Source organism: Muntiacus reevesi, chromosome 12 (assembly GCF_963930625.1).
Source record: "Muntiacus reevesi chromosome 12, mMunRee1.1, whole genome shotgun sequence".
Lineage (NCBI taxonomy): Eukaryota > Metazoa > Chordata > Mammalia > Artiodactyla > Cervidae > Muntiacus > Muntiacus reevesi.
The window spans coordinates 76464947-76492894 of record NC_089260.1 but is presented as its reverse complement, the minus strand read 5'-3'; the positions used below and the strand labels follow the sequence as shown (position 1 = coordinate 76492894).

The window sequence follows — 27948 nt, the reverse complement described above, 5'->3', positions numbered from 1 at the left end:
GGATCGGGCCTGGTGGGGGGTTGTCAGTTACTCCTCCTGAGAACCCTTTGGCGTGGCTGCCACCTGCTTACTGAGTTCTGAGGAAGTTGCTGGCCAGGGGTGTCGCAGTGGCCTGGATCTGACTTGCTCACTTCCTGAGGATCATGTTTGGTCTTTCCAGGGGCCACCTGTAGGACACACTGGTGGTGGTCGCTTTTGTGTTTTAACAGTTCTAACCATTTACTGCAACATGAAAATGTTCTCAGTAAAGCTCTGTCTTTTAATAAGACTCATAGCACTACCTAAAAGAAGAAAATACCTTCTCCATTTCCAAAGTTGCTGGGTAAGGTTTGTTCTGTGTCCCTTTCCTCTGTGCAGGAGGTGAGGATATGGTGGGAGGGGTAGTGACGGCACCTCTGTCCTGAGTCTGGCCTTGGCAGTGGACTTGGGACCTGCTCTCCATGTTCTTATCCAGGCTTGGCTTTCACTTGGGCAGAAGCTGAGAATGCAGTAGAACTACAGAGTGCCTGGTCCCAGGAGCTGCCGCAGGAAAGTAGTCTCTAGCTTGTTCTGTGAGAGCCCGCATGTCAGGCCACTGACCTGAAGACTGGCCCTCTCAGTTGCCGTTGGTCCTCCTTTTTATGGTTTTCGTTTTAAATAAAGAATCTTGTCAGAAATAATTGTAAACAAGGTAACAATCAATGTAACCAAACTCTGTTTCAAAGAATTGAACCAAAACCAGTTTAAAAGGCATTAGGTATACAGTTGTCACTGACCTTTTTTTACATCTCCTATTTTCTGCCACTTTCTTGTCTCAGAGGGTAGTTTAAATAGCTCCCTTTGTCCAGTAAAACCAAGAAAGAAACCTGATGGAAAAAACCAGGGTTGGTTTTGCTATTGGAAACTTTGGTGCTGGAAACAATTGTGTGGCTTGATGACAGGATTTGCACTTCAGTTCATGGTGAAAGGAGTCTAAGCTTTGAAATCAGGCAGTTCGAGCTCTGTTGTTCTAATAGTATTTCCAGTTTGGAATGAAGCGCCTGGCCTCCAAGTACAGAAGTAGTTAGTTTGAATCATGTCAGATCTGCTGGGCTGGTGGGGGTGGGCGGCTCCCTTTCTGGCTGCTGTTGCTGCCTTGCGCCTCCTGCCCTCTTTCCTTCCCTCTCTCTCTCTGTCCCTGGCTCTCAGACCCACTGGGAGCCCTGGGTGCACCGTGAGCAGGCTCTGCAGCCCACACACCCCCACGTGGGGATTCTCACGGCGTGGCATCACAAGTAGTCACCTGTTGCTGAAGTTTTGGGAGCCTGCTTGTTGGGCAGACACAAAGGTGCGGCCCTGTGCTGCAAGCAGGGGCAGGTGTCTTCTCTGCCTGGTGTCCTCTTGCAGCTTTCCTTTTCCTCTCCTGGAAAATGTCAGAAAATTTGGGAAACTTCCCTTTTGTGTTTGTTTTTATCATGATAACACTCATTTAATGTAAAATTCATTTTAACCATTTCAGAGTGTACAGTCCAGCGGCACTAGGTACATTCAGTCTTGGGCAACCATCAGCACTAATTCCAGAATTTTTTCATCACTTCAAAGGGAAACCCCATACTGCTCTTTTCCCTCTTCGCGCAGCCCCTCACAACCTGTAATCGGCCTTTTGTTTCTCTGGATTTCCTTATTCCGGGTATTTTGTACAAGTGGATCATACTGTATTTGTCTTTTTGTGTCTGGCTTTTTTCACTTGATGTATTTTCGAGATTCATCCACACTGTAGCCTGTGTATCAGTGCTGCATTTTTATGGCTGAAAATATTTCTATTTGAACAGACTGCCTTTTGAGTACCCAGTCACCTGGTGGTGGGTGTTTCGGGTTGTTTCCACCTCTGAGCTGTTGTAAATACTGCTGCTATGACCATTCACATGCCTTGAGCGCAGTTGCTGGGTCTCACGGGAGCCATTTGCCTCGCTCAGGAGCTGCCACACTGTTTCCCAGGTGACTGCACAATTTAACATCCCCACCAGCAACGTACAGGGAGCTTGAGTTCTCCATGTCCCTGCTAGTGATTGTTATTTCCATCTTTTTTTGCTGGAGCCATTCTTTTTGTTGTTCTTCAGTCACTAAAGCGTGTCTGACTCTTTGCAGCCCCATGGACTGCCACACGCCAGGCTCCCCTGTCCTTCACCGTCTCCCGGAGTAGCCGTCCTTGTGGGTGTGGGCTGTTTTGGGTGGTCAGTCAGCTGGTAGTGGGACCAGGAACCAGCCTTGTTCCTGGTCCCCGCAAGGCCTGCTCTGTGGGGGTGTTTGCGTGGCAGCCGAGGGGGTGCCCTGCCTCTGCCCACTATATCTGATCGCTCCGTTTCGTTTGGGCAGGTGCTGCCTTAAAGGTTACTCTTGAAGGATCGCTTTCCTAAACCGATGATTCCCGGGCAGTCAGCGTTGAGCAGGACAGAGGTGGACCCAGTGAGGGACAGGGCCGGCCCCGCCAGCTGCTCCTTCTGCAGCCCCAGCAGGTCTCCTGTTGGCAGGGGTGTGCCAGGGGTGCTCGTGGCTTCCAGCAGCTTGTCCGCGTCACACTGCCTTTGTGCTCATTGAGCCCCCGCCCACAGATGTGAATATGCTCATAGTTCCAAGCACACGTGAAAAACAGAAAAAAGTCCACTGAAAAGATTGGAGCCTCTGTACTCTATGTTATTTTGAATCTTTCCTCTGTTTTAGGAAATCTTTCCTCTGTTTTAGTACTTAGGAAATACTGTTCGTAAGTATTTATGTCTAGTTTTGTATTCTAGACCTGCAGAGATCAGCGAACCAGTGAAGAAAACTAACTGTGAAAAGCTGTCCCGGAAAAAAGGCCAGGTGACATCCTCAGGTGTTACATTGTGACCAGCTTTCTAAGCACTTGCGCTTGGGTGTTCAGTCTTGCAAGTGCAGGAAGACAGTGGGGACTTCACTTAAGGTCCAGTGGTTAGGACTCTGCGCTTCCATCTCAGGGGCACGGCTTCCATCTGTCCTGTCTGGTCTCCTGCTGTGTGGCCAGAAAGTAGAAGACAGTGAATGACTTCACTGTCTGACTTGTCCACCTTGCTAATAGGAATGTCTGTGAGATGAGTCTGTGGAGCCTGGGTGCCCTCTGCTCTGGTGGGTGGTGGAGAGGCTGTGCGCCGCCCTGGGCCCACTCCTGAGGAGGGCCGCCAGGGCTGAGACACGCCATCTGCTGAGGTTGCTTCAGAGGCAGAGGAGACACTGGGCTGGGTGGGGTGCCCTCTGCTGGCAGCCCTGTGGGGAAGGGCACGGGCGCAGGGGCTGCCGGGCAGACGCGCGGACGGGGGCCAGAGGACTGTCCCCTGCGGGGACCCTGGCCGATACCAACAGCGGGATAGAGTTGGTGGGGAGCAAGCGGCTGCCGGGTGAGATCAAGGTGGGGAAAGACAGGGGGTGGGGTGGGGGGGTGTGGAGAGGTTAAAGAAGAGGATGAAACGGTGGGGTGCTGGCAGTGAGGCCGCATCAGAGAGTGTAGTTTCCAGAAAAGACAGAAGAAGGAAAGAGAACATAGGTGGGGTAGGGGCCCCAGAAGGAGAGGGAGGGAGACGTGGGAGTGCAGAGCTGGGGGGGCAGATGCCACCCGCCGGGGGAGGACGCCCAGCAGCAGAAACGACAGCAGAAGCGTGGCCTGGAGCAGCGCAGAGGCCGCGAGGAGGAGCCATTCGGGGCGATGTGCGGAGGGAGCAGCAGGAGGAAGAGGCAACCCAGCGCCTCCAGGCCTCTTTCATGCTCTTGGGAGCTGGAGGAACAGGTCATGCTGTCAGTGTTGGCCTTTTCTGCTAGCTGTGCGCCTGTGGTGGGTACCCCAGAATGCTGTAGTGGGGATCAGCGAGCTTTGACATGTAGGTCTCACAGGATGCTGGTGAGAACCGGCCCCCATGAAGAGCTTGTTCTGTGTCTGCATTGCTTTCATCCAGTCCTGATGAGGTAGGTACCATCTCCACTTTTCAGATGAGGACACCAAGGTACAGAGAGGTTAAGTAACTTGCTCATGGTCACGCAGCAGAGGAGCAGACATGGCACTGTCAACCATTACCTGAGCTGTCCCATCTGTGGCCGCTGCCACAGGTGGCTGTGAGCATCCGGTATGTAGCTGGCCCCAGCGGAGACGTGCAGTGGGTCTGAAGTTCATGGTGATTTCAATAGTAGGAAAAAGAATGTGAATTCACTTTGGGGTTGCAAAGAGTCAGGCACGACTGAATGACTGAACTGAACTGAACTGAACTGAACTCCTTTAATAGTTTTGTTGATTTCAGGGAGGCTGGTTGAGGTTAAAACTGGGATATAGATACTCACCTTCCCCAGATGGGGCTGACTGTTGTTCTCTGCCTACCTGACCTTCACCTCACTCTCCAGCCCGCAGGACATCAGCTGGAGAGCAGGACTGGATGGCCTGTGGGGGACAGTTTTGCATAATCACAGTGGTCAGGGCAGGGTTCTGCCATACTCCTTTTCTTCACTCTCTCCCCTTGAGAATCTTTTTTAAATTTTTTGTTTATTTTTGGTTGTGCTGGGTCTTCATTGCTACATGTGCACATGGGCTTTTCTTTAGTTGCAGCGAGTGGGGGCTACTTTCTTTTTTTTTTTTTTTTTTTTTGACATTCAGGCTCTTTAATGTCAGGGGAGGTAGGAAGAAGTCAGTGCTGAGTCTCTGGGAAATTCTGCAGACCTTGTAGCTCTCTAAGCCCCTCTAGCAACATGTGGATGTGGGCCTTGATATTCATGGAGTCCTTGGTGAGGTTGTCGCTGAGCTCTGTGAGGAGATTGCTCTTACGATCAATGAACTTGAGAGCTTCTGCCAGTGTCAACTCCAGGAAAAAGCCATATCCAAGGGCCACATAGATTCGTGAAGTGTCTGGGACCACTGTGTCAACGAAGAAGTTACAGCTCAAATCCACCTGCATATATAACTCCGAGTGATTAGCTTCCTGGAGTCGCTCAATGACATTTCTCAGTTGAAGGTATTTGGCCAGCTGCTCATATACCTTGTCACGATGGTCTAGGACCTTTTGCAAGTCCCGCTGCAGCACGTCAGAGATGAAAGCCTCATAGCGCAGCACTTTCTCCGCCGTTGCCTCCACCGCCCGCGGTTTAGGGGGCGTCGCCATGATGGGCTCCTGAGAGTCGCCGGCAAAAAGAAAAAAAAGAGGGGGGCTACTTTCTAGTTATGGTGCATGGGCTTCTCATTGCAGTGGCTTCTCTTATTGCAGAGCATGGGCTTTAGGGTGCTTGGGTTTTAGTAGTTTCAGCCCATGGGCTTAGTAGTTGCCACTCCTGGGCTCTAGAACACAGGCTCAATAGTTGTGGTGCATGGGCTTAGCTGCTCCGTGGCTTGTGGGATCCTCCCAGATCAGGGATTGAACCTGTGTCTCCTGCATTGGCAGGCAGATTCTTTACTACTGAGCCACTTGGGGAGCCCTCCCTCTGGGATTCTTGTCACATCCACATCAGAATTTATTCTCTTCTCAGTTCAGTTGCTCAGTCGTGTCTCTTTGCGACCCCATGGACTGCAGCACACCAGGCCTCCCTGTCTATCACCGACTCCTGGAGTTTACTCAAACTCATGTCCATTGAATTGGTGATGCCATCCAACTATCTCATCCTCTGTCGCCCCCTTCTTCTCCTGCCTGCAATCTTTCCCAGCATCAGGGTCTTTTCCAATGAGTCAGTTCTTCGCACCAGGTGGTCAAAGGATTGGAGTTTCAGATTCAGTATCAGTCCAGTGAATATTCAGGACTGATTTCCTTTAGGATGGACTGGTTGAATCTTCTTGCAGTCCAAGGGACTCTCAAGAGTCTTCTCCAACACCACAGTTCAAAAGCATCAATTCTTCGGTGCTCAGCTTTCCTTATAGTCCAACTCTCACATTCATACATGACTACTGTTAAAACCATAACTTTGACTAGATGGACCTTTGTTGGCAAAGTAATGTCTCTGTTTTTTAATATGTTGTCTAGGCTTGTCATAACTTTTCTTCCAAAGAGCAAGCATCTTTAATTTCATGGCTGCAGTCACCATCTGCAGTGATTTTGCAGGCCCCCAAAATAAAGTCTCTCACTGTTTCCACTGTTTCCTCATCTGTTTGCCATGAAGTGATGGGACCAGATGCCATGATCTTAGTTTTCTGAATGTTGAGCTTTAAGCCAACTTTTTCACTCTCCTCTTTCACTTTCATCAAGAGCCTCTTTAGTTCTTCTTCACTTTCTGCCATAAGGGTGGTGTTATTTGCATATCTGAGGTTACTGATATTTCTCCCAGCAATCTTGATTCCAGTTTGTGCTTCATCCAGCCCAGCATTTCTCATGATGTACTCTGCATACAAGTTAAATTAGCAGGGTAGCAATATACAGCCTTGAGGTATTCCTTTCCCAATTGGGAACCAGTCTTTTGTTCCATGTCCAGGTCTAACTGGTACTTCCTGAACAGCATACAGGTTTCTCAAGAGGCAGGTCAGGTGGTCTGGTATTCCCGTCTCTTGAAGAATTTTCCACAGTTTGTTGTGATCCACAGTCAAAGGCTTTGGCATAGTCAATAAAGCAGAAATAGATGTTTTTCTGGAACTCTCTTGCTTTTTCAGTCATCCAGTGGTTGTTGGCAATTTGATCTCTGGTTCTTTTGCCTTTTCTAAATCCAGCTTGAACATCTGGAACTTCATGGTGCATGTACTGTTGAAGCCTGGCTTGGAGAATTTTGAACATTACTTTGCTAGTGTGTGAGATGAGTGCTGTTTTGCGGTAGTTTGAGTATTCTTTGGCATTGCCTTTCTTTGGGACTGGAATGAAAACTGACCTTTTCCAGTCCTGTGGCCACTGCTAAGTTTTTCAGATATGCTGGCATATTGAGCGCAGCATTTTGACAGCATTATCTTTTAGGATTTGAAATAGCTCAGCTGGAATTCCATCACCTCCACCAGTTTTGTTTGTAGTGATGCTTTCTAAGGCCCACTTGACTTCACATTCCAGGCTGTCTGGCTCTAGGTGAGTGATCACACCATCATGATTATCTGGGTCATGAAGATCTTTTTTGTATAGTTCTTCTATGTATTCTTGCCACCTCTTCCTAATATCTTCTGCTTCTGTTAGGTTCCTACCATTTCTGTCCTTTATTGTGCCCATCTTTGCATGAAATGGTATCTCTAATTTTCTTGAAGAGATCTCTAGTCTTTCCCATTCTATTGTTTTCCTCTATTTCTTTGCATTGATCACTGAGGAAGGCTTTCTTATCTCTCCTTACTATTCTTTGGAACTCTGCATTCAAATGGGTATATCTTTCCTTTTCTCCTTTGCCTTTCACTTCTCTTCTTTTCACAGCTATTTGTAAGGCCTCCTCAGACAACCATTTTGCCTTTTTGCATTTCTTTTTCTTGATCCCTGCCTCCTGTACAATGTCATGAACCTTCATCCATAGTTCTGGCACTCTGTCTATCAGATCTAATCCCTTGACTCTATTTCTTACTCCCACTGTATAATCATAAGGGATTTGATTTAGGTCATACCCGAATGGTCTAGTGGTTTTCCCTACTTTCTTCAACTTAAGTCTGCATTTGGCAATAAGGAGTTCATGATCTGAGCCATAGTCAGCTCCCGGTCTTGTTTTTGCTGACTGTATAGAGCTCCTCCATCTTTGACTGCAAAGAATATAATCAATCTGATTTCAGTATTGACCATCTGGTGATGTCCATGTGTAGAGTCTTCCTTCTCTTGTGTTGTTGGAAGAGGGTGTTTGCTATGACCAATGTATTCTCTTGGCAAAACTCTTATTAGCCTTTGCCCTGCTTCATTCTATACTCCAAGGCCAAATTTGCCTGTTGCATATCTTCAAATCTTAAACATCTGCTCCATGTTTCCTATCTCCTTGTCCTTGTGGTATCCTGTGCCTCTTTACCTGTTTCTTCCTCCATGCTAATACTTTCTTCAGCTGTGTCTAATCTACTACCTAACCTACCCACTGAGCTCTGCTTCAGTGACTGTAGTTTTTATTTCTAAAAATTGTTTTAAAAACCTTGCCTTTTCATACCTGATATTTTCTTATTGCTTTGTCACTGTATCTTACTTTATTTTTTTTTCAATTGAGGTATACAGTTAATTTACAATGCTGTGTTAATTTCTGGTATATAACAAAGTGATTTAGTTATTAATATAGATATTTATAATATTTTTTGCTATAGTTTATTACAAGATATTGAATATAGTTCTCTGTGCTATACAGTAGGATCTTGTTTACTTTATATAGTGTGTCTGTATTAATCCCAAACTCCTACTTTATCCTCCCCACTCTGGTAACTGTGTTTGTTTTCTATATCTGAGTTTGTTTCTGTTTTGTAAACAAATTCATTTGTATAATTTCTTTTTTTAGATTCCACATATAAGTGCTGTCATATGGTATTTGATCTTTTTCTTTCTGACTTACTTAGTACAGTAATCTCTAAGTCCACCTGTGTTGTTGCATATGACAATATTTCATTCTTTTTTATGGCTAAGCTGTTTGTATATTTTGGAAATTAAGCCCCTGTTAGAGCACTTGCAAATATTTTCTCCCATTCCGTGGGCTGTTGTTTTGTTTTGTTTATGGTTTCTTTTGCTGTGCGGAAATTTTATTAGGTCCCACTTGTTTAGTTGTGCTTTTATTTTTTTGATATCCAACATCACCAAATAATTTGAAATCAGAATTAAAAGAACATTTGACAACTGTGAAATGTATGTTTGTTCTGTTACTTCTGGTCAGTTACACACTAATCTAAGCCAAATTACCAAGTACATTTTACTTTATTTCTTTAGAACTGTGTTTTCTCGACAACTTTGAACTTGGGGTCTTCAAATGTGAAGTTAGGGAACATATTCATGTCTGCTTTACCAAACATTTGCTTAAGCTTAAAAAGCTCTCTGTCCAGTTCTCCCTGACACTCTGCACCAGCATCAGTGGGTCCTCCAGATGTCTGTCACCTAGTTCCATATTCTCTAATCTGCCTATGAAGAGTTTCTGTATAGAATCAAGTTCCTTATTAAATGGCACTGCTCTGACACTGATGTTCCTCCTCAGAGAGACTGAGACTGCAGACTGAATGAAAGAGGACAACCTGAAGAATCTCAAGAATCGTGGTGATCCAGTTATGGACAGGAAGCATGTCGGAGACAGTCTGTGATCGGATGGCTCTCAGCGAGACAGAAGCCAAACAGCTGCTTTTATTTCTTCTGCTTTGGGAGACTGACCTAAGAAAATATTGCTACAATTTATGTCAGAATGTTTTGCCTGTGTTCTCCTCTAGGAGTTTTATGGTCTCATGTCTTATGTTTAAGTTTTTAAAGTCACTTTGTGTTTAGTTTTTTGCATGGAGTGAGGCAGTGCTCTAACTTCATTGACTGAATGAGGCTGCCCAGCTTTCCCAACACCACTTGCTGAAGAGACTGTCTTTTCTACATTACATATTTCTGCCTCTTTGTCGAAGAGTAATTGATGGTAAGTGTGTGGGTTTATTTCTGGGCTCTGTATTCTGTTCCATTGATCCATATATCTGTTTTTGTGCCATTACTACTCTGTTTTGATCACTGTAGCTTTGTAGTCTAGTCTGAAGTCTGGGAGAGTTATGCCTCCTGTTTTGTTCCTTTTCCTCAGACTGCTTTGGCAATTCTGGGTCTTTTATGGTTCCATATAAATTTTAGGATTACTAATTCTAGTTCTGTGAAAAAATGTCATGGGTAATTTGATAGGGATTGCATTAAATCTGTTGATTGCTTTGGGTAGTATGGCCATTTTAACCAAATTAACTCTTTCAATTCAAGGGCATGCCTTTCCATTTCTTTTTTTTTTTTTTTTTTCATTTTAACAGTTTTTAAAGAAAGCTGTAAACAAGATGACTTTGTTCCTGTATCTTCTCAATTGCTTCTTCCTTGTATTTGCCCTTTTCCTTTCCTACTTGGCGAGATTTGGCTTTCCGTTCGAGGATCTTTTTGCGGTCTTTGTCTGGTTTTAGTCTGGTGATGACCACCTTGCTGGGGTGAATGCCCACATGGACACTGGTGCCATCAGCCTTCTCCCGCTGCACTCGTTCAGTGTAGATGCCGCATTTCTTCCTGTAAGCCCGGACTGCTTTGTCGATTTGCTGCCCTTCGTGGTGCCCTCGTACAACCTGAACTTCATCGTCCTTTCGGATGGGCATGGATCGAACGCTGTACTTCTGTCTTAGCTCTTTAGAAAGAGAAGACATAATTTTCCTGTGAATGTGGGAAGGCACATTGAAATGCCTTTTTTGATTCTTGCTTTGGTCAGAAGTCACAACGGGACTGAACTTCATTTTGGCCGCTGGCACTTCAGTGATGGCCACAGGAGGGAAGAGCACCTTTCCATCTCTGTAAACCACCTTCAGTTTCCTGTGTTACTGTTTCATAGTTCTCAGTGTATGTCTTTTACCTCCTTGGCCAGGTTTGTTCCTAAGTATTTTATTTTTTTTTTGATGTGATGTTAAAAGGGACTTTTTTTTTTTTAACCTTTCCAGTATTTCATTGTTAGTGTAAAGAAATGCAACAGGTTTCTGTTTGTTAATTGTACTCTGTCACCTTGATGAATTTGTTTATCAGTTCTAGTGTTTTTGTGTGGACTCTTTAGGGCTTTGCATATACAGTATCATGTCATCTGCATATAATGGTAATTTTCCCTCTTCTCTTCCAATTGGGATATGTTTTCTTTTTCTTGTCTGACTGCTGTGGCTAGGATTTCCAGTACTATGTTGAATAGAAATGGTGACAGTGGGCATCCTTGTCTTGTTACAGATTTTAGTGGGAAGATGTCTTATTAATATTTCTTTAAACATTCACACATAACTATTCTCTTGCCTGCATTATCTGGTAGTTTCAATAATCTGCAGTTCTTTGGGGTCTGTATCTGTTCTTTGCTGATTTTGTTAACCCTTGGTCAGTGAGATGCTGTCCTGTGTGCTTGGTGACTTCCTTAAGTTCACTGCTTTGATCTCATGATCCAGGGCCACCAGAGTCTACGTAGGGGAAGCTTTCCTCCAGAGCACTGTTATACCTGGGAGGTAGCACAAACCCGGGTCTTGGCTCTGCATGGGAGTCCCAGGCTCGGCTTTCCACCTCACTTTGGCCCAGGAGCTGGCAGCCCACTGCTGTGGAGCCACTGAGGGCACCTCTGCCCCTACAGGCTCCACGGCCCTGTCACCTGAGCGGACACCATAAAACAAACAGGTACCAACAGAAGCCCCCAAGTTGAGCTACTGTTTTGGAAATCCCAGACAGCTATAGGACCCACATAATTCAGTCAGGAGTTAATCTAGAGCAGACAGTTCCCATGAAGGGGCACAAAACCACAGCCTGGCCACAACAGATTTGGGTCCTGCAGCTGGACCCCCAGAACTTGTGGCCAGGTTGCATTACAGTCAGCTTTCAGTAACATGACCTCACTCAGCTTGTTATTGTAGAGTTTTATGATATGCAGAGTATCATCCCCAACAAAGACACCTCTCCCTTCATATCTGGCAAGTAACATTTACAGGTGTCTGTAAAGCTGCTCTATTGTGATGTCTGAGGTGTTAGATCATAAACAGTGACCACTTTTCAAAAGTGCTATGAACATAAAAAAAAAAAAACCAAAAACAAACTTCTGATACATGGATAAACTCAAAACTTAAGCACAGGGAAAAATACATAAAGAGTATAAATTATATCACTATTTATATAACATTTCAGAACAAGCAGAATTATAGTGACAAAAACAACATTGTTGTTGTTTCTAAGGATGAGGGGCCTAGAGAATCTTTCTGGATTGATGGAAATAGTCAGCATCTTGATAGTGTGGTAGTCATAAAGGTTAGAACAGGTTATATTTGTTATATAACCAAACACTTAAGAGCTGGGCATTACACCACATGTAAACTATACTCCAGGAAACCCTGGTGCTGTGAAAATGAAGTACAGCAGCTGCAGAGGCACATGTCAGCATCAAGTCTCCTTCCCCAGCCCCTTTCTTTTCTGCTGCTCCCGGAGGTGGTGGTAGACTTCAGGCCTGCACGGCCAGCTCACAGACCACAAGACAGTGTTATCTTCTTGTGGGCCGTGGAGCATAGTGCACAAGCCTCAGGGGGCTGGCAAAAACTGAAGGGTGTACTACCCACCCTCCAGCCTTGTTTACTCAACTTTTACTCTATGTTCACCCCACAACAGGTTCACTCTGTGCCATGAACTCGCTGGTGCTGGATAAGGTGAAAGCTCAGGCGGAAGGCCCTGCCACACTGCACACAGCGGAAGGGCTTCTCCCCGGTGTGGATCCTCTGGTGCCGGAAGAAGCCTGACAGGGCCCTGAAGGAGCGGCCGCACTCGCCGCATTCGTAGGGCTTCTCCCCAGTGTGGATGCGCCGGTGCTCGCTGAGAAAGGAGCTGCGGCTGAAGGCACGCCCGCACTCCTGGCAGGCATAGGGCTTCTCCCCTGTGTGGACTCGCTGGTGCTGAATGAGGTTGGAGCTCTGGCTGAAGGCTTTCCCACACTCTTTGCATTCATAGGGGTTCTCTCTGTGGTGAATCCTCTGGTGCCGGACGACGTTTGAGCTGTGGATGAAGGTTTTCCCACACTCGCTGCACTCGTAGAGCCGCTCCCCCGTGTGAATCCTCTGGTGCTTCATAGCATCTGACCTCTGACTGAAGGACTTGCCACACTCAGCACATTCATACGGCTTCTCTCCTGTGTGGATCCTCTGGTGTCTGATGAGGTTGAAGCTCTGGCTGAAGGCTTTCCCACACTCCTTACAGACGTAAGGCTTCTCCCCGTTGTGAATGCGCTGGTGCCTGACGACATGGGAGCTGTGGATGAAGGCTTTCCCACAGTCGCTGCACTCATAGGGCTTCTCCCCAGAGTGAATGCTCTGGTGCTTCACCACGTCTGAATAGCATTTGAAGCTCCTGTCGCAGGTGCTGCATCGGTAAGGCTGCCCTCTCCAGGGGCCTCTCCCATCGATTGCAGATGCTGTGTTCAGGGTGACCTCTGACCTGGACACTCTGTCCTCATGAACAGCCAGTACCTGAGGGGAACCTCTGGGCCTCTCTGCAGCTTCCTTATTCCCACAAGGGTCTGGAAGCCCCAGTGTCTGGGAAGGACCCTGTAACAGTCCTGGCGTGGCCTCTCCATGGCCCCCTTCTTTCAGGGCCACCTGCCGAGGCATCAGCCCTGTGCTCTGAGCCCCGTGCTCAGCTGCTGAAGCTGCACAGCAGGAAGCCCAGTGGCTTCCTTTCGATGCCTGGAAAGCTGGAAAAGAGGACAGAGATACACAACTCAGAAGAGAACTCGGCTAAGGACACACAGGCGGTGCTGGAGAGCTGTGTGCTGACAGAGCTGACAGCAAGATGCCTGTGATCCTGCCTGTCCTCGTCTTGCCCAGTTCTCCTCCACCTCTAACCCCTGTGGTCTCAGGATGAGGGACCAGGAGAGGGTGGTCAGGGTCCTTCCCTGAGACTCCAGAAAAGCCTCTAATCTCTGTCTGCCTGGTCTCAGGCCTGGGGACAGACCCTCAGTCAGGGTCTGGTGACTCCCTGGTTTGGCCACATGGACTGGAGCCCAGAGAGCAGTCGGCAGCAGAGCAACAGGAAACAAAGCAGAGGTCCAGGAGCACAGGGGCAAGCAGTGGTGATGGCACACACTGGGATCCAGCCTCTTTCTCAGACCCTGGACTCCCCAAGACAACACTGTGGCCTTGACTGCCCCCATCCCCCAACTCAAAGGGCAGAGCCCCCCACCCCCAGGTTGCTGGCATCCAAAATAAAGCAAACTTTACTTTCCATCACCCTTGCCTCTTTATTGGTTTTTGAGGGGGTAAGCAGCTGGACCCCACTTTTGGTCATACTGGTAGCAAGTTGGGAAAGCCAGGGAGGCTGCTCAATGCCCCAGAGCCACAGGCCACCTCCAGCAGAGAAGCCTCCATCCCAGAGCACCCATAGGGTGCTGCTGAGAAAGCTGGACAGCATGTAAATCAGTGAAGTTAGAACATTCTCTAACACCATACACGAAAATAAACTCAAAATGGCCCATAGGCTCAGATCTAAGATGTGATATGATAAAACTCCTAGAAGAGAACACAGGCAAAATATTCTGACATAAACCATAGCAATGTTTTGTTATGTCAGTCTCCCAAAGCAGAAGAAATGAAAGCAAAAACAAATGGGACCTAATCAGACTTACAAACTTCTGCACAGCAAAGGAAACCATAAGCAAAACAAGCTATAGAAAGGGGAGAAACTATTTGCAAGTGTTGCAACTGACAAGGACTTAACTTACAACATATACAAACAGCTCATACAACTCAATAACAAAAAACCAGCTCAATGAAAAAATGGACCGAAGACCTAAACAGACATTTCTCCAAAGAAGAAACACAGATGCCCAATAGGCACATGAAAAGATGCTCAACACTGGTAATTATTAGAGAAATACAAACCAAAACTACAGTGAGGAACGACCTCACACTGGTCAAAATGACCATCACTAAAAAGTTTACAAATAACAAATGCTGGAGAGGGTGTGGAAAAAAGGAATCCTACACTGTTGATGGGAATGTAAACTGGTGCAGACATTATGGAAAATAGTATGGAGGTTCCTTTAAAAACTAAAAACAGAATTACCATATGATCCAGAAATCCCACTTCTGGACATATATCTGGAGAAAACTCAAACTCAAAAGGATACATGTACCCCAGTGTTCACAGCAGCACTGGGTTCACAATCAAGACATGCAAACAACCTAAATGTCCATCAACAGATGACAGGTGTGGTGCACACAGACAACGCAATAGTACTCAGCCACAAAGAATGAGATGATGCCATCTGCAGCAAACTGGATGGACCTAGACACTATCTTACTGGGTGAAGTAAGTCAGAGACAAATACATGATGTCACTTATATGTGGAATCTAAAACACTGATAGAAATGAACTTATTTACAAAACAGAAACAGACTCACAGACCAAAAACAAATTTATGATTACCAAAGGGGAAAGGGAGACGGAGCAAAGGGGGGAGGCATAAATTAGGAGCTTGGAATTAGCAGATGCAAAGTACTATATATAAAATATTGGTTAAAAAAAAATAGAGGAAGTCAATATAAACAAAACTGGGATTGGCCAAATAGTTTATTCAAGTTTTTCTGTAACATCTTACCAAAAGCCCAAATTATTTGGGCAACCCAATGGATAAACAAGGTCCTCCTGTATAACACAGGGAATTATATTCAATATCTTATAATAACATATAATGGAAAAGAACATGAGAAAGAATATACATATAACTGAATCACTCTGCTGTACATCTGAAACTGACAGCATTGTAAATCAACTACAATTTAAAAAACAAAATTCTTGTTCTCAGAGGTATCCAGGTCGGGGTTCCAGAGAGACAGCGGGTTGCAGAATGTGGCTAGGAGAAAAGACTCTGCTCGCCCAATGCAGGGGGCCCAGGTGTGACTCCTGGTTGGGGAGCTAGACTCCGCCTGCTGCAACTGAGCGTTCACACACAGCAACTAAAGGATGCCGTGTGCTACAACTAAGACCCGGCACAGTTGGATGAGTGAATATTATGGAAAAAAAGTGTGGCCCAGAGAGCAAAGGACGTGGGGTGCGGGGAGCACAAAGGCATGAAGGTGGGGCGCTGCGAGTGTCAGAAGCTGCCAGAGTCTAGTGACATCTCCACAGCCGCCAGGCAGGTTGACAGGGAAGCTCCAACTCCTAAGCTGTCCTCACATCCCTGAGCTCAGGACAGCCTTCTGGACCGGGCCGCCCCACGCCCTCACCTGTGCGTGTGTCCATCAGGGTAGCCCTCTCCGTAGTGGTCTGGAGACCCAGGCCGGGCTCTGTTTGCTGCTTCCTGCAGAAATGCCCACAGTGGGACCCCTGCCCGGGAGAAAGAGGAAAAAGGGAAGAAAATGACAGGGGGGATGTCAGAGCTCCTTCAGTGAAGGGAGGTTCAGAGCCTGCCCTCACTATCAACCAAGGTCCTGAATAAGCAGACACTCCAGAAACTAGTGCGAACTCTGTCTAGGCCACGCTAGCTCCCCTCACCCCAGCCTCCCAGCAGATGAGGAGCCCAGACCAATGAGGCAGCACCTGTCAGCTGCCTGCTGTGGTCTCAGATTCATGAGGGGTGAACGAGCACCTTTAAGCAGTCCTTGGGCTTCCCAGGCGGCGCTAGTGGTAAAGAACCCATCTGCCAGTGCAGGAGACATAAGAGATGCATGTTTGATCCCTGGGGAAGATCCCCTGGAGGAGGGCATGGTAACCCACTCCAGTATTCTTGCCTGGAGAATCCCATGGATAGAGGAGCCTGGCAGGCTACGGTCACGGGGTCACAAAGAGACCTAGCACTCACATATGCATAAACGTCTGGAGACATTTCTATGTATTTAAATTTTTTCTTGATAAAGATCTGAATATAAAAACATGAAACCAAAAAAATAAAAAGTCATTTGAATGGTGCAATTTTGAATTGAGGAATGTTTTTGCTAAGCGTGACACCAAAGGTGAAGTCTAACAGACTTAACTACACAGGACATTTAGAATAAAAAAACAGATACAAAAAAAAAAACAGGGAGAGATACCTGCAACACAGATAAGGATTCATAACCTCAAGATATCTCACTATATATACATAAGAAAGCGTGAAAAACTAGTAAAAGTTACAAGCAGGTAACCAGAGAAGAAAATAAACAAGCAGCCAATATATATATTTTAAACATAGGTCCCACATTGTTCCACGTTGTTGGCAATTAAAAATGAAATTTAAAATATGTTTCAGTCTAAAAGTAGCAAAGGCATGAAAGCAGTGGCCCCTTAGGAGCATTGAGACAATTAGGGAAACAAGTACCTTCATGTACCCTTGGGAGAGAACAAGGTGCACTCCACTGCTGGTAATTCAACAATTTACAAAGGCCTTACAGGCAGACTGACTGCACTTCAGAGAACGGGTGAGGCTGTCCCGGGGCGTCACCCTTGTGGGGGTGGGTGGAGGCTGTCCCGGGGCGTCACCCAGGGCGGGGGAGGCTGTCCCGGGGCGTCACCCAGGGCGGGGGAGGCTGTCCCGGGGCGTCACCCTGGGCGGGGAGGCTGTCCCGGGGGTCACCCGGGGGGGTGACTGTGGCGGGGAGGCTGTCCCGGGCAGTCACGCTGGGCGGGGGAGGCTCTCTCTGGCCCCGACGAGGTTACGGTCGCCCGCCGCCTCCGCTCTCCTCCGGGACGTGGGCCTTCTCACAAGCGGAGCCGGGACAGACAAGAGCCCCCGTGCCCGGCCCCCGGGGCCCGTCTCGGTCTCCTGCCCCTGCGCGGCCAGGCGTCCGCACCCCGCCCTCTCGCCGCCGAGCCCCAGGCTCGGCCGCACTCACCCGGAGCCCCTCCGCTCGCGGGAAGCAGCGCCCTCCCCGGCGGCGCACGCAGTTCCTGTGACGCTCTGGGCGCCAGAAGCCCGGCACTCGGCTGCCCTGGGGGACGCGGGCCGCCTCCGGAGCCACGGGGACTGTTGACCTGCCTGCGCGAGTCCGGGCCGGGCTCCCTAGCTTTTGCGTGCACGACCCTCGGCGGTTGTCCGCCCTCTTTCACATTCACCGCTCCTGCCCCTACTGGGCTTCCCTCCGCAGACCTCCGGGACGCCTCCCGGGCCCTCCCCGCCGGCCCCGTGGCCTCCACCGCGTCAGGGCCCGCGGCCGGGGTCGTCACTCCGGATGGTGACCTTGCTGACTGCGCAGTGGGCGAAGGCATGGACGGAGAAGGCCGGCGCTCGTGGAGAAAGCGGGGAGCGCCTGGTGGAAGAGGCAGGCAGAGCCGGAGAGACCCCTGGGCCGCCCTCCCCACGGAGATCCGCCGAGGGCAGGGCGCCGGAGCCTCACGGCGGCTGGTCCTGGCAGGTGGAACCCCTCTTCCCGCCTGCCCTGTGTCCCCGGGCCTGCCTCCCCGCTGGTCCGCAGCGACCACACACTTGAGGGCTTTACGATCTCACGGTGTCCTTAGGTTGCACTAGCCGGGGCACAGCCTGGCGGGGCCCTTCCTGGCGTCTCTCCTACGTCGAGGCGAGTTGTTGGCCACTGGGGTCTCCCGTGCTGGCTCACGAGCCTGTGGTCAGGATTAAGGACCGGAGGGCAGGCGCTCTCTAGGCTCCATAGGCGACGTGGGGCTGCAACTGTGGGGTCGTGTGCAGAGTGGATCGACACAGGGTCTTGTGTTGAACCCTGGCCAAGAAACCTTTCCAGCATCAGCTCAGACACAGGTCTGGGCCTGGGCGAGGGGTGTCCTGTGCCCAGCGTGGCCCTGTGCTGTCTCTCCGTGCTCCGGGCACTTTCCTTTAGACGCTCCTGTATTGCTTCTCAGCCACCCCATCCTAACACCTTTTGGGACCCCCACAGCGCAGAGAGCCTTTGAAATGACCCCGGCCCCTGGCACTATCCCTCTGCCCTGTTCTGGCAGCCGCCCCCCACTCTCAGCCCACTCAGCACCCAGGCCCAGTGAGCAGCCAGCAGCAGGCCTCCCCTCCCTCAGCCTGTCGCTGGCCCCTAGCCTTCACCCCTTCTCCAGTCTTGCTTCTTCCTCCAGCTCTTCCTGCTGTGAAACCAGTCACCAGTCCTTGATCTTGCCCGGCTGGCTCCTGCCTTGCTCTGAGCCTTGGCCCATTCCCTTCCCCTCCCTCATCACTGGACACAGGCTATGCCTCTCCCGCTGGAATCCTGCAACGATGTGTCCCCTGGGTGTCACGTGTAGTGACATGGTGTCCACCAACTCGTCATTGGCTAGAGGTCATTTTGATCACATGGTCACTGCTGTCTGGTTTTCTGACTGTGGGCACCATGTTTCCCCTGCAACTAATAAACCATCTCTGGGGAGAAAAGAAAGGCTGAGGAACTGCTCCACACTGAAGATTCCTAAGGAAACATCGCAACCAGAGACAAGACGTGACCCTGCTGGATACTGGGTTGGAAGGAAAATACCATGGACAGGGTGAGAGGCCCCACTTGGCTGGGTGTTGTGTCAGTGTCCAGTTACCTGGACACTGTCCAGTTACTTGGTACCTGCACTGTGGGTCTGTAAGAGAACATCCCTGAGTGTAGGAAACACACACTAAAGGGTTATGGGGCTAAGAGGCATAATGGATGCAATCCATTCTAAAAAGATTTGGGGAAAAAAGAATTTGTATAGATATAAAAAGTTAAAAGGTATGGTTCTGCCGTGTGATGTGAACTAGCATGATTTCTTTCTACTTGTCTGCATTTCCCAAATTTTCTACAAAATATTCTGTTTATATAATAGGGAAAATGGGCTTTGTCAAGTTTTATAAAAAAAGTGAAGTCCTAAAAAAAAAAAAGCGAAGCCTTGAGAAACAGAGCTTGTGGATGACCTTGTAGAAATGGGTTAAGTCTGTCTCTTCTGCAGGCGCCAGAGGAGACCATCAGCCGCACACTGAGGCCGATGCTGCTGTCCCAGGATGCAGGTGGTGGAGGCTGTCCTCCTCCAGACGTCCCCACGGGGTCCCATCATGTGTCTGTCACTTCCACAACCAGGTGCCAGAGCAAGCTTTCTCATTTGGGCTCTAGCGACAGCTTCCTCATGGGATATGCACTGGTTTTTCTTCCCCAGCAGGATCAAGGGTGCCTCTGGGGGGCCTGTTTGCTTCTGCTTGGGACCCCTTCTTTCTGGGGAGTGCCCCTTCCCTCTCTTTCTTAGATTATTCTGGAACCAATACCACCAGCCTCCCCAGGATGGGCCTGTGACCTGACTCTCTATGGTTTGCACAGCAGTGGGAGGGAGACAGGGCTGTGTCCTCTGCAGCCTGGGCTGAGATGGTGTCAGACCTGAGCAGTTGGAGCCTGAGGCCACAGGGGCCTGCAGAGACGAGAGGTGGGCAGGGGACAGAGACCTCCCTGACCACCAGAAAACTCAGATTCCTGGGGTTCCAGTAGCAACCCCCTGACCCCATGTGCTACCCAAGCCAGTGTCACTTGCTCTTTGAGTGGGTAGGGGGTCCACTTGGCTTCCAGGTCCAGACTCTGGGCCCCAGAGATCTGGTCAGTGCCCAGAGGAGTGAAGGGGCTTCAGTGCTGCCAGGGCTGGGCCAGCCCGAGGCAGGGAAATCTGAACTCAGCCTGGCCTGTGGCCCCAACCACACACGGGTCTGTTCCTCCACTCACATCCCCTGGGGAACAGTGCAAATCCCTCTCCTGCCTGCCCTCAGTCACACTCTCCTTGGAGAGCTCTGCCCTGGGTCCGTCACCTCTTCTGACATTAACAACCGAGAGAGAGAGAGAGAGAGAGAGAAACCTGGTCAGCGCCTTTGCTCTGCCCACCTTCCGCCTTCCAGGGCCCAGTCAGTGGAACAGGCACTACTGGAACGCTGCTGCTGGTCACTGCAGGTGCAGGACACAGAGGTGAACGAAGCCCGCTGGCTTTCCCAATTCCCTTTTACTGCCCAGAGCGCTGGAGCCTGCAGACCTGCCACGGTGCTGGGGTGGGGTGGGGGAGCAGGCGGATGGGTGGTGGCGGGGGATGAAGGAGCCAAGTACAGAGGACAGGTTTTCTGGTGGGCAGCTGGGCAGCAAAAACGCCAGGAGGGGAGGCAACAGGTGGTTTGGAGTCCCACCAACTGCCTAGACGTTACCTCTTGGGGCTCAGAAACAGCTTCAGAACACGAGGGCAGAGGGCAGAGGGCAGAATACAGATATAAGCCACGTGGCTCAAAGGGCAGAAGCTGGACCATGGCCAACATCCAAAGTACCTGCAGCCCGTTACTCTTCCAGCCCTGGACTCCCCATCATCCCCGGGGGCCGCTCTGGACACTCTCCCAGAATCTCCAACAAACGGGGCTCCCTGCACCTGTCTCCCACCAGCCCATCTTCAGGAGCCTGTGTCTGAGGCATTTCCTGCATCAGTAAACACTGAATACACAGCCAACCACGCACTGCATTATTTATGTGTAACATTGTAAAAATCATAAAGCGCATGTAAAAATGAAAACATCTCAAAAAGTTGACCTAAAAACTAGAAATAAGATTCAAGACACATCCTAGGGGAAAACCTGCAATATTCTGGAGGACCACTCTTCCCAAAAGAAATACTCCAACTACGCAAACCTGATCTCCCGCACCAGATCCTTCGCTCCCACTGCACACCAAGTAGACACGGGGCCTCACCTGAAAACATGACCGTCCCGCCACGGCTGCCATTTCTCAACTATGTTCTCCAAGCCAGGGACTATGCACTCCATTATTGGACCAGCTTCATGACCAAAAAGGACCCACGAAGCTGAAAACACAGTACAAACCTCAAAATACAGTGAAGAGTTAATTCAGCTAGACTGCGATTCGGCGCCCCCGCACCGTTGGTACCTGCAAATTTTGGGTAAAGAAAAGAGTTCGTCGTCCGCACATATGCAAAGCCCACTGGCCGCTTGAAGGGTGTGTACCGCAGTGCTCTTTCCCATTGCCTGACCCCTGGTCTAGGCCTTTCTCAGGGCTGCCATTAGGGGGACCACGGAGCTCATTTCAACAGCATATTTGTCAGATCTACCGGCGAGTGAAAGGGCGCTGCCACCTTGCCGCGACCTCCCGTCCCGCTTGCCAGGGGGAGCCAGTGGGACTCTGTTCGCACTGTTACCCGGCGGCCCAGGGGGCAGTGAAGGCCTGGCAGGGCTGCGGGCGAGGGAGCCAGCGCAGGCGTCTTAACCGGGATGCAGGTGCCCGGGCCAGCTTCAGGGCACATCTGAGCGCAGCTCTCCCCACGCCTGCACCAAACCACCGCAGGCGTCCGCAGCGTCCCCAGCGCCTTCCGGTGCAGGGTCACCTCGGTGCAGCAGAGGCCCCAGCGCGCCACCCCGCCACTGGCTGCCTCGGTTCACTCTGTGTCATGGACCTACCTGCGCTGGCTCAGGTGCGAGTTCAGAGGAAGGACCTGCTCACTCAGCACAGCGAAAGGCTTCTCTGCGGGTGGGCCCTCTGGTCCCGGAAGAAATCCGACAGGGCCCTGAGAATGCCACTGCACTCAGAGACTTTTCCTTGGTGTGGATACGCGGGTGCTCGCTGAAGAAGGCGCTAATACTGAAGGCGCCGCGCACTCCTGGCAGGCATACTGCTCCTCCCCGGGGTGGCCCTGCTGGTGCTGAGTGAGGCTGGAGCTCTGGCTGAAGGAAGGGCCGCACTGCGGACACGCAAAGGGCTTCTCGCTGCTGTGGAGCTGCGGGGGCTGCGTGATCCGGGAGCTGTGCACAAAGGCTTTCCTGCGCTGGCTACAGGAGATGGTTTCTTGCCAGTGTGGATCCTCTGGTCCGACGTCCACCTGAAAACCCTCCTGCATGCACTGGCCGCACTGGTGAGGCTTCTCCCCACCTGGAAGCTTCTGCCACTCCAGGCCTTGGTCCGTGTAGGGAGGCCTTGCGGCCCACAGGCTGATGGAGAGCTGGTTCCTGGGCCGGGGCTCCCCACGCCTGCTAGGTTCGGAGTGGCTCAAACAGCAAGGCTCTCTGCTCCCAGCCTCCCTCTTGTGCGGTCTCCTTGGCAGGTCACAGGCTGGCGGTGAGGCTGGCTTTGCTTCTGGTCTCAAGGTCTTGGTTCCTCTCCTCCTCCTGCCCCTGGTGCGGGCAGGTCTCCTGTGGCAGCCCTGTCAGCTGGGAACCCTGACGGCTTCTGCACAGTTCGGCAGGTCCCTGGCCCCGCCGCCGGAGACTTGAGACTTGTCCCCCGGACACACTGGGGTTCTGCCTCCTCCGGGGTTTCCTGCCCTGGAATCTCCTTCTCACTCTGAGCTGAAGCCAGAAAGGGAGGCAGCAGATGACAGCAGCCTCTGAATCGGAGTGTGCAGAGACCTGGGGAAGGTGCGTCATCTCATTTAATTCAGGGAACAAGGGAATTAAACCCCGTGTCTGGGGTGAGGTTACGCAGGGATCAAGGTTAGGGGGAAGAAGTGTGTGAGAAGGGAACAAACTCCCAAAATATTATTTTTTTCATCTTGTTTCTTTCTTTTAAAAAAATGTTTTTCGACATGTTATTTTATATTGGGGTATTGCCTATTAACATTGTGATAGTTTCAGGTGGACAGCAAAGCGACCTAGTCATACATATACAGGTATTAACTTTCTCCCAAATTCCCCTCGCATCCGGGCTGCCACATAACATCAAGCAGGATTCCTTGTGCTGTTCAGTAGGTCTTTGCTGTTTATCCATTTCAAATATAAGGAGAAGGCAATGGCAACCCACTCCAGTACTCTTGCCTGGAAAATCCCATGGACGGAGGAGCCTAGTAGGCTGCAGTCCATGGGGTCTCGAAGTGTTGGACACGACTGAGTGACTTCACTTTCATTTTTCACTTTAATGCATTGGAGAAGGAAATGGCAACCCACTCCAGTATTCTTGCCTGGAGAATCCCAGGGATGGGGGAGCCTGGTGGGCTGCCGTCTATGGGGTCGCACAGAGTCGGACACGACTGAAGCGACTTAGCAGCAGCAGCAGCATTTCAAATATAACAGTGTGTACAAGTCGATCTCTAACTCATTACCTGTCTCCACCCCTCCCCACCCCGGGCAATGTCGTTAAAGAAACAGGAATCTGGGGGCCCCCCCACCACTTCCGGTCTGGGGCTGCCTGATTCCAAATGATTTTTGCTCAAATAAACTTTTAAAATTAAAACAAAAAAATTAAAAGATCTGTTAAAACCTGTCCTGCTTGAGGACTAGCCTTCAGTTTCCCCTGAGACCCGGAATCTGGCTGATCCTTGGGATGAGGCGGCAGGGCAGCGGGGAGGAGGTTGGGCCGTACACTGAATGACAGATGCCGAGGTCAGGACTATGGCCAAAGGGACACAGCCCGGCACTCGAGAGGGGAGTACCGTGTCACTGGGTCCCCCCTCCAGAAGAGGAGAGCCTGGCCTGGTGCCCTTGGCAGGCGGAGTGGGAGGTGAGGTCAGCGGGTGACGTCGTGCTGATTCGTGGAGAGGTCTCAGGGAAACACACCCGGCACCCCCCCCCCCCCCCCCGCAGGGGCGCAGCGGCCCGGGCTTCACAAGCTCCGCCGCACACTCCCAGACGAGCTTCTTTCAAAGCGAAACCCGGCCTCTCCCGGGATTGTCAACTCTTCCAGCGGACTCCCGGAAATGAGGAGGAGGGAGAAGCATGATTTGGGAACCTGGCCTGCGGCCGTCGGGTCCCTGGGCCCACCGGGCGGGGGGCGCCCTCTTGGCGCACAGACGCAGCTCTGCAGTTGGGGGTCGTGCGGACTGTGGGAGGAAGGCCCGCGGGGGCCGGCCGTGACACCGCGTCCACCGCCAGCAGGGCCGCAGGGCCGAGGGACCCGCAGCGGCCGCGGGAGCCGGAAGTGCGCGCCGCGCCCACAGCGAGCCCCGCCCCGCGCCGCCAGCACTTCCCGGAGCTCTCAGAAGCTCGGGGGCCCGCGGGGGGCCCGGCCCGGGACAGAGGTCTCTGGAGAGGAGACCCCGGGACTCGCTGGGCTGAGCCTGCGAGCCTCGGGGCAGTGGACCTGCGCCTGGACCGGCGCTCTTCCCTGGAGCTGTCCGAGGTGCTGGGTAGCAACCCGCCGTGGGGCCTCGGCGAAGCGGGCGGTGAGGCAGAGACAGAGCCTGGGAAGGAAAGGGCAAGGAGGCCCGGCGCGTAGGGCCCCGACGGTGGTAGGAGAGACTCTGGAAAGCAAGCAAGCAAGGGACAGCACCCAACTCGTGACTCCAGAAGACTCTGGTGGAGGGGGTGGGAGGCGGAGGCGAGTTGTGGGTTGTTGGGGCGGCCCAGGGGAGGAAGGGCGCGTGCGGGCTCGGTCTGAGGTGAGAACGTTACTGTCCGCTGCTGAGGCAAGTCCACGAACCCAGCGCTTAGGAAAGAACCGCAGACGCGAGGAGACGGCCCCTAGCGGGACCACCACCTTCAAATTCTGAGGGCTCTTCCTCCACTGAGTACAGCCAGGCTATGTCAGGCCCAGAGGGCAGAACTGGGAGGGCAGGCGCTGGAGGGCAGACCCTGGCCTCAGCCAGGCAGTTCAGCGGTGCTGGCCCCCTTCCAGATGGTGTCTGAGTAGGGCTGGGACCGTCGCCCATGCAGAAACACCTGCTTTGAGGGGCTGGGTGAGCCCACAGGCCACCAAGCCTGGCACACTGTCAACATCACTGGGGGTGTTGGAGCTAAATCCAGATTACCTTGCCCCGCCACAGGTCTACTGAATCTGTCTTCCCTGATGTGGGGTCTGGGAATGTTTTTCAGCAATTTCTGACCCCGGCCTTGGAGATGCTCCTTTCTCAGGGCTCTGGGTCCATCCTAACCCCTCATCCAGTTCAGACTTATGAGATACTGAGGTAGCCCCATATGGAACGATGCATTGCAACTGACAAAGACAAGCACATGGACAATAGCAGTATTGAAAATGTGGGCAGAGGAACTTATGGTTCTGTCTGCTCATCCCAGCATCCTGCCACCAGCCACCGGTGTGGCTTTGAATCAAGCTGAATGGCAATCTCCGAGCCCATCTCCCTGGTTAGAGCCCCTAGCCCAGGGATGGACAATAAGTGGCCTAAGACCCCAGCAGAACCCTTCTCTGGAATGTTTCCCTTCCCCTCTAGTGTGGAAAATAGAAGCAATAGATCTGGGGTTCCTTTGAGCTCTAGTCTGTGTCCCAGAGAGAGAACACCCATAGCAGGAGGAATGAGGCCAACTCTACAGCATCAAGTATGATCTTATCCTTGCTAATGATGATTAATTTTACGTATCAACTGGACTGGGCCACACGGTGTCCAGATATTTGGTCAAACATTATTCTGGGTGAGATGGTCATCTGAGTCAGTAGACTGAGTAAAGTGCTGGGGTTGCATACCCTCACGTGTGTGGGTCGCAGCCGATCAGTTGAAAGATTGAATAGGACAAAAAGGCCGAGTAACAGTGAACTTCTCCTTCCTGACTGTTGAACTGGGGTATCAGTCTCATTCTGCCTTTGAACGTGGACTGAAACACTGCATTTTCCTGGGTCCTAGGCCTGCCTGCTTCCAGACTGGAGCTACACACATTGATGCTCCTGGGTCTCCAGCAGCGCCCCTGCAGGTCTTGGGGCATCTCAGCCTCCATAACCTCAGGAGCCAATTCCTAACCTACCCGTCTCTCCAACTGCCTCTGCTTCTCTGGAGAGCTCTAATATATCTTTTTTTCCTAATTAGAAAACAAATTTGGAGACATTAACTTGTCAAACCTTACAGTTAAGTGTAGAGTTGGGCTTTAGATTCCAGTCGGTTTTCATAGCCAGCATGGTACACTGCTTCTATTCGTGTAAAAATAAAAACCCCTGTATCCAACTGAAATCTCCAGGTTTAGGTCCATTTTTGTTATTTACTGACCCACATGCACATGCAATCTGCACCACCCCCTGCACAGAGCCCAAGATGGTGATGAAGTCAGTTCCTGGGCCTCCTCTTGTCTCCATCAAGTACAAAAAATTTATTTGGGACATGGCATGTGATGCCGGCTATGCCAACCAGGAGGGTGCACAGGCTGGAGCCCGCTGCGGGAATGCCGCCTCGACCCCAGGCTGCTACCCAGCGTCCGCTACTCTCGGTAGTGGACCCTCTGGTGCTGGATGAGCTGGGAACTCTGGCCGAAGGCCTTGCCGCAGGCGCCACAGGCGAAGGGCTTCTCGCCCGTGTGGGTCCGCAGGTGCCGGAAGAAGTGTGAGCGGCCGCGGAAGGCCTTGCCGCAGTCGGGGCACTCGTAGGGCTTCTCGCCTGTGTGGATGCGCTGGTGCTCGATGAGCACCGAGCTCCAGATGAAGGCCTTGCCGCACTGGCTGCAGGCGTATGGCTTCTCGCCCGTGTGCAGCCGCTGGTGCCGCACCAGGTTGGAGCTCTGGCTGAAGGCCTGGCCGCACTCACCGCACTCGTAAGGCTTCTCCCCATTGTGGATGCGCAGGTGCTGCGTGAAGTGCGAGCTGTGGCTGAAGGCGCGGCCGCACTGGCTGCACTCATAGGGCTTCTCGCCCGTGTGGATGCGGTGGTGTTGGATGAAGCCCGACCAGCCACGGAAGCGCTTGCCGCACTCGTGGCAGGCATAGGGCTTCTCGCCCGTGTGGATGCGCTGGTGCTTCAGCAGGAGTGAGTTGTACTTGAAGCTCTTGCCACAGGCCTCGCACCTGTGCGGCTTCCCGCCCCGCGGGCCGCCCTGCTGGGTCCCGAGGCCTGAGCCCCGGCTCAGGCTGCCCGCCAGCTCGGCCGTGCGCCCCGGGCTGCCCTCCGTCCCGGAGGCTCCCTGTGACCCAAGCCAGCTGCCTCTCTTCTGGGAACGGGGTCCGGCCCTCGGTGGCTGGCCTGCTGGCCGCTCCAGGCTGGGCTCCTGCCCAAAGCGGTCCCCAACCCCGGGTCTGCGGGGAAGGCTCCTCAGCAGGGTCCTCAGCACGCCCCCAGCCTGGTGCACCTCGTCTTTAGGACCGCGTGGGCGGGGAGACGACGGGGCCTGCTCTGGCTCCGACTCCGAACCTGAAGAGAGAAGCAGGAGAGGCGGATGGCTCTCAGCGGCCATCCCTCACAGGCCGCGTCCCACCCCGGGTGCCTGCGCCACGGTGGGGGCGGATGGGACCTGCGTGGACTGCTCAGAGGCGGGGCAGACAGGAGGTTTAGACTCGGAGCCAAACAGAAAAGCCCCTGCTCTGGAGGCTACTGCCCTGAAGGGGCGAGGCTTCCAGCTGGGAAGCCAGCAGCTGCCGCTCTGTCCTCCCTCAGGAGGCACCTCTCCAGGCCTCTGAGCGGCTTCACGGACCCCCAGGGGACACCACAAGGGCTTCCCTGGGGGAGAGGCGGGGCAGGGTGAGGCAGCAGAGACACGGAGGGGCTGAGAGCCTGGGTAGCTGAAGCCAGGTTCAGGCCTTGGGGAGAAGGGGATGGGGCCAGAGCTTGATTTAGGGGGCAAACGGAGGGGGGGAATACACTGGGGGAAGGGGGGCCAGGATGACTC

At 51.6% G+C, this 27948-nt stretch overlaps 2 protein-coding genes and 2 pseudogenes across 6 annotated transcripts in view; all 4 read right to left on the bottom strand.

Annotated features, from left to right (window-relative positions):
* Positions 1-4575: 4575 nt before the first annotated feature.
* On the bottom strand, positions 4576-5137 carry LOC136145257 (protein UXT pseudogene; annotated as a pseudogene).
* A 3970-nt stretch (positions 5138-9107) lies between these two features.
* Positions 9108-10975, bottom strand: LOC136145258 (large ribosomal subunit protein uL24 pseudogene; annotated as a pseudogene).
* A 146-nt stretch (positions 10976-11121) lies between these two features.
* On the bottom strand, positions 11122-22316 carry ZNF696 (zinc finger protein 696). The gene is made up of 8 exons (XM_065902610.1): positions 22032-22316; positions 21621-21806; positions 20626-20645; positions 20315-20374; positions 17700-17782; positions 17369-17511; positions 15785-15884; positions 11122-13251 (listed from the first exon to the last, which is right to left on the bottom strand). The coding sequence occupies exons 1-8, from the start codon at positions 22314-22316 to the stop codon at positions 12179-12181; spliced, it is 1950 nt and encodes a 649-aa protein (XP_065758682.1). The 3' UTR covers positions 11122-12178.
* A 2437-nt stretch (positions 22317-24753) lies between these two features.
* Positions 24754-27948, bottom strand: part of GLI4 (GLI family zinc finger 4) — a 413072-nt gene continuing 409877 nt past the window's right edge. For all 5 annotated transcript variants that reach the window (XM_065903607.1, XM_065903603.1, XM_065903606.1 and 2 more), the window contains one exon: positions 24754-27473. In XM_065903607.1, coding sequence (XP_065759679.1) covers positions 26551-27473 — 923 coding nt within the window. In that variant the 3' untranslated portion in view covers positions 24754-26550. The remainder of the gene's footprint in view (positions 27474-27948) is intronic.

Excerpts from the sequence above, each read along its gene's own strand:
- ZNF696 (XM_065902610.1), bottom strand. The coding sequence starts at position 22,316 with ATGCAGGAGGGTTTTCAGGTGGACGTCGGACCAGAGGATCCACACTGG. Across the intron at positions 21,807-22,031 it reads CTTCTTCAGCGAGCACCCGC|GTGACCCTGCACCGGAAGGC; the intron begins GTATCCACACCA and ends TGCTGCACCGAG. Across the intron at positions 13,252-15,784 it reads CCTGATGGACACACGCACAG|CTTTCCAGGCATCGAAAGGA; the intron begins GTGAGGGCGTGG and ends CCTCTTTTCCAG.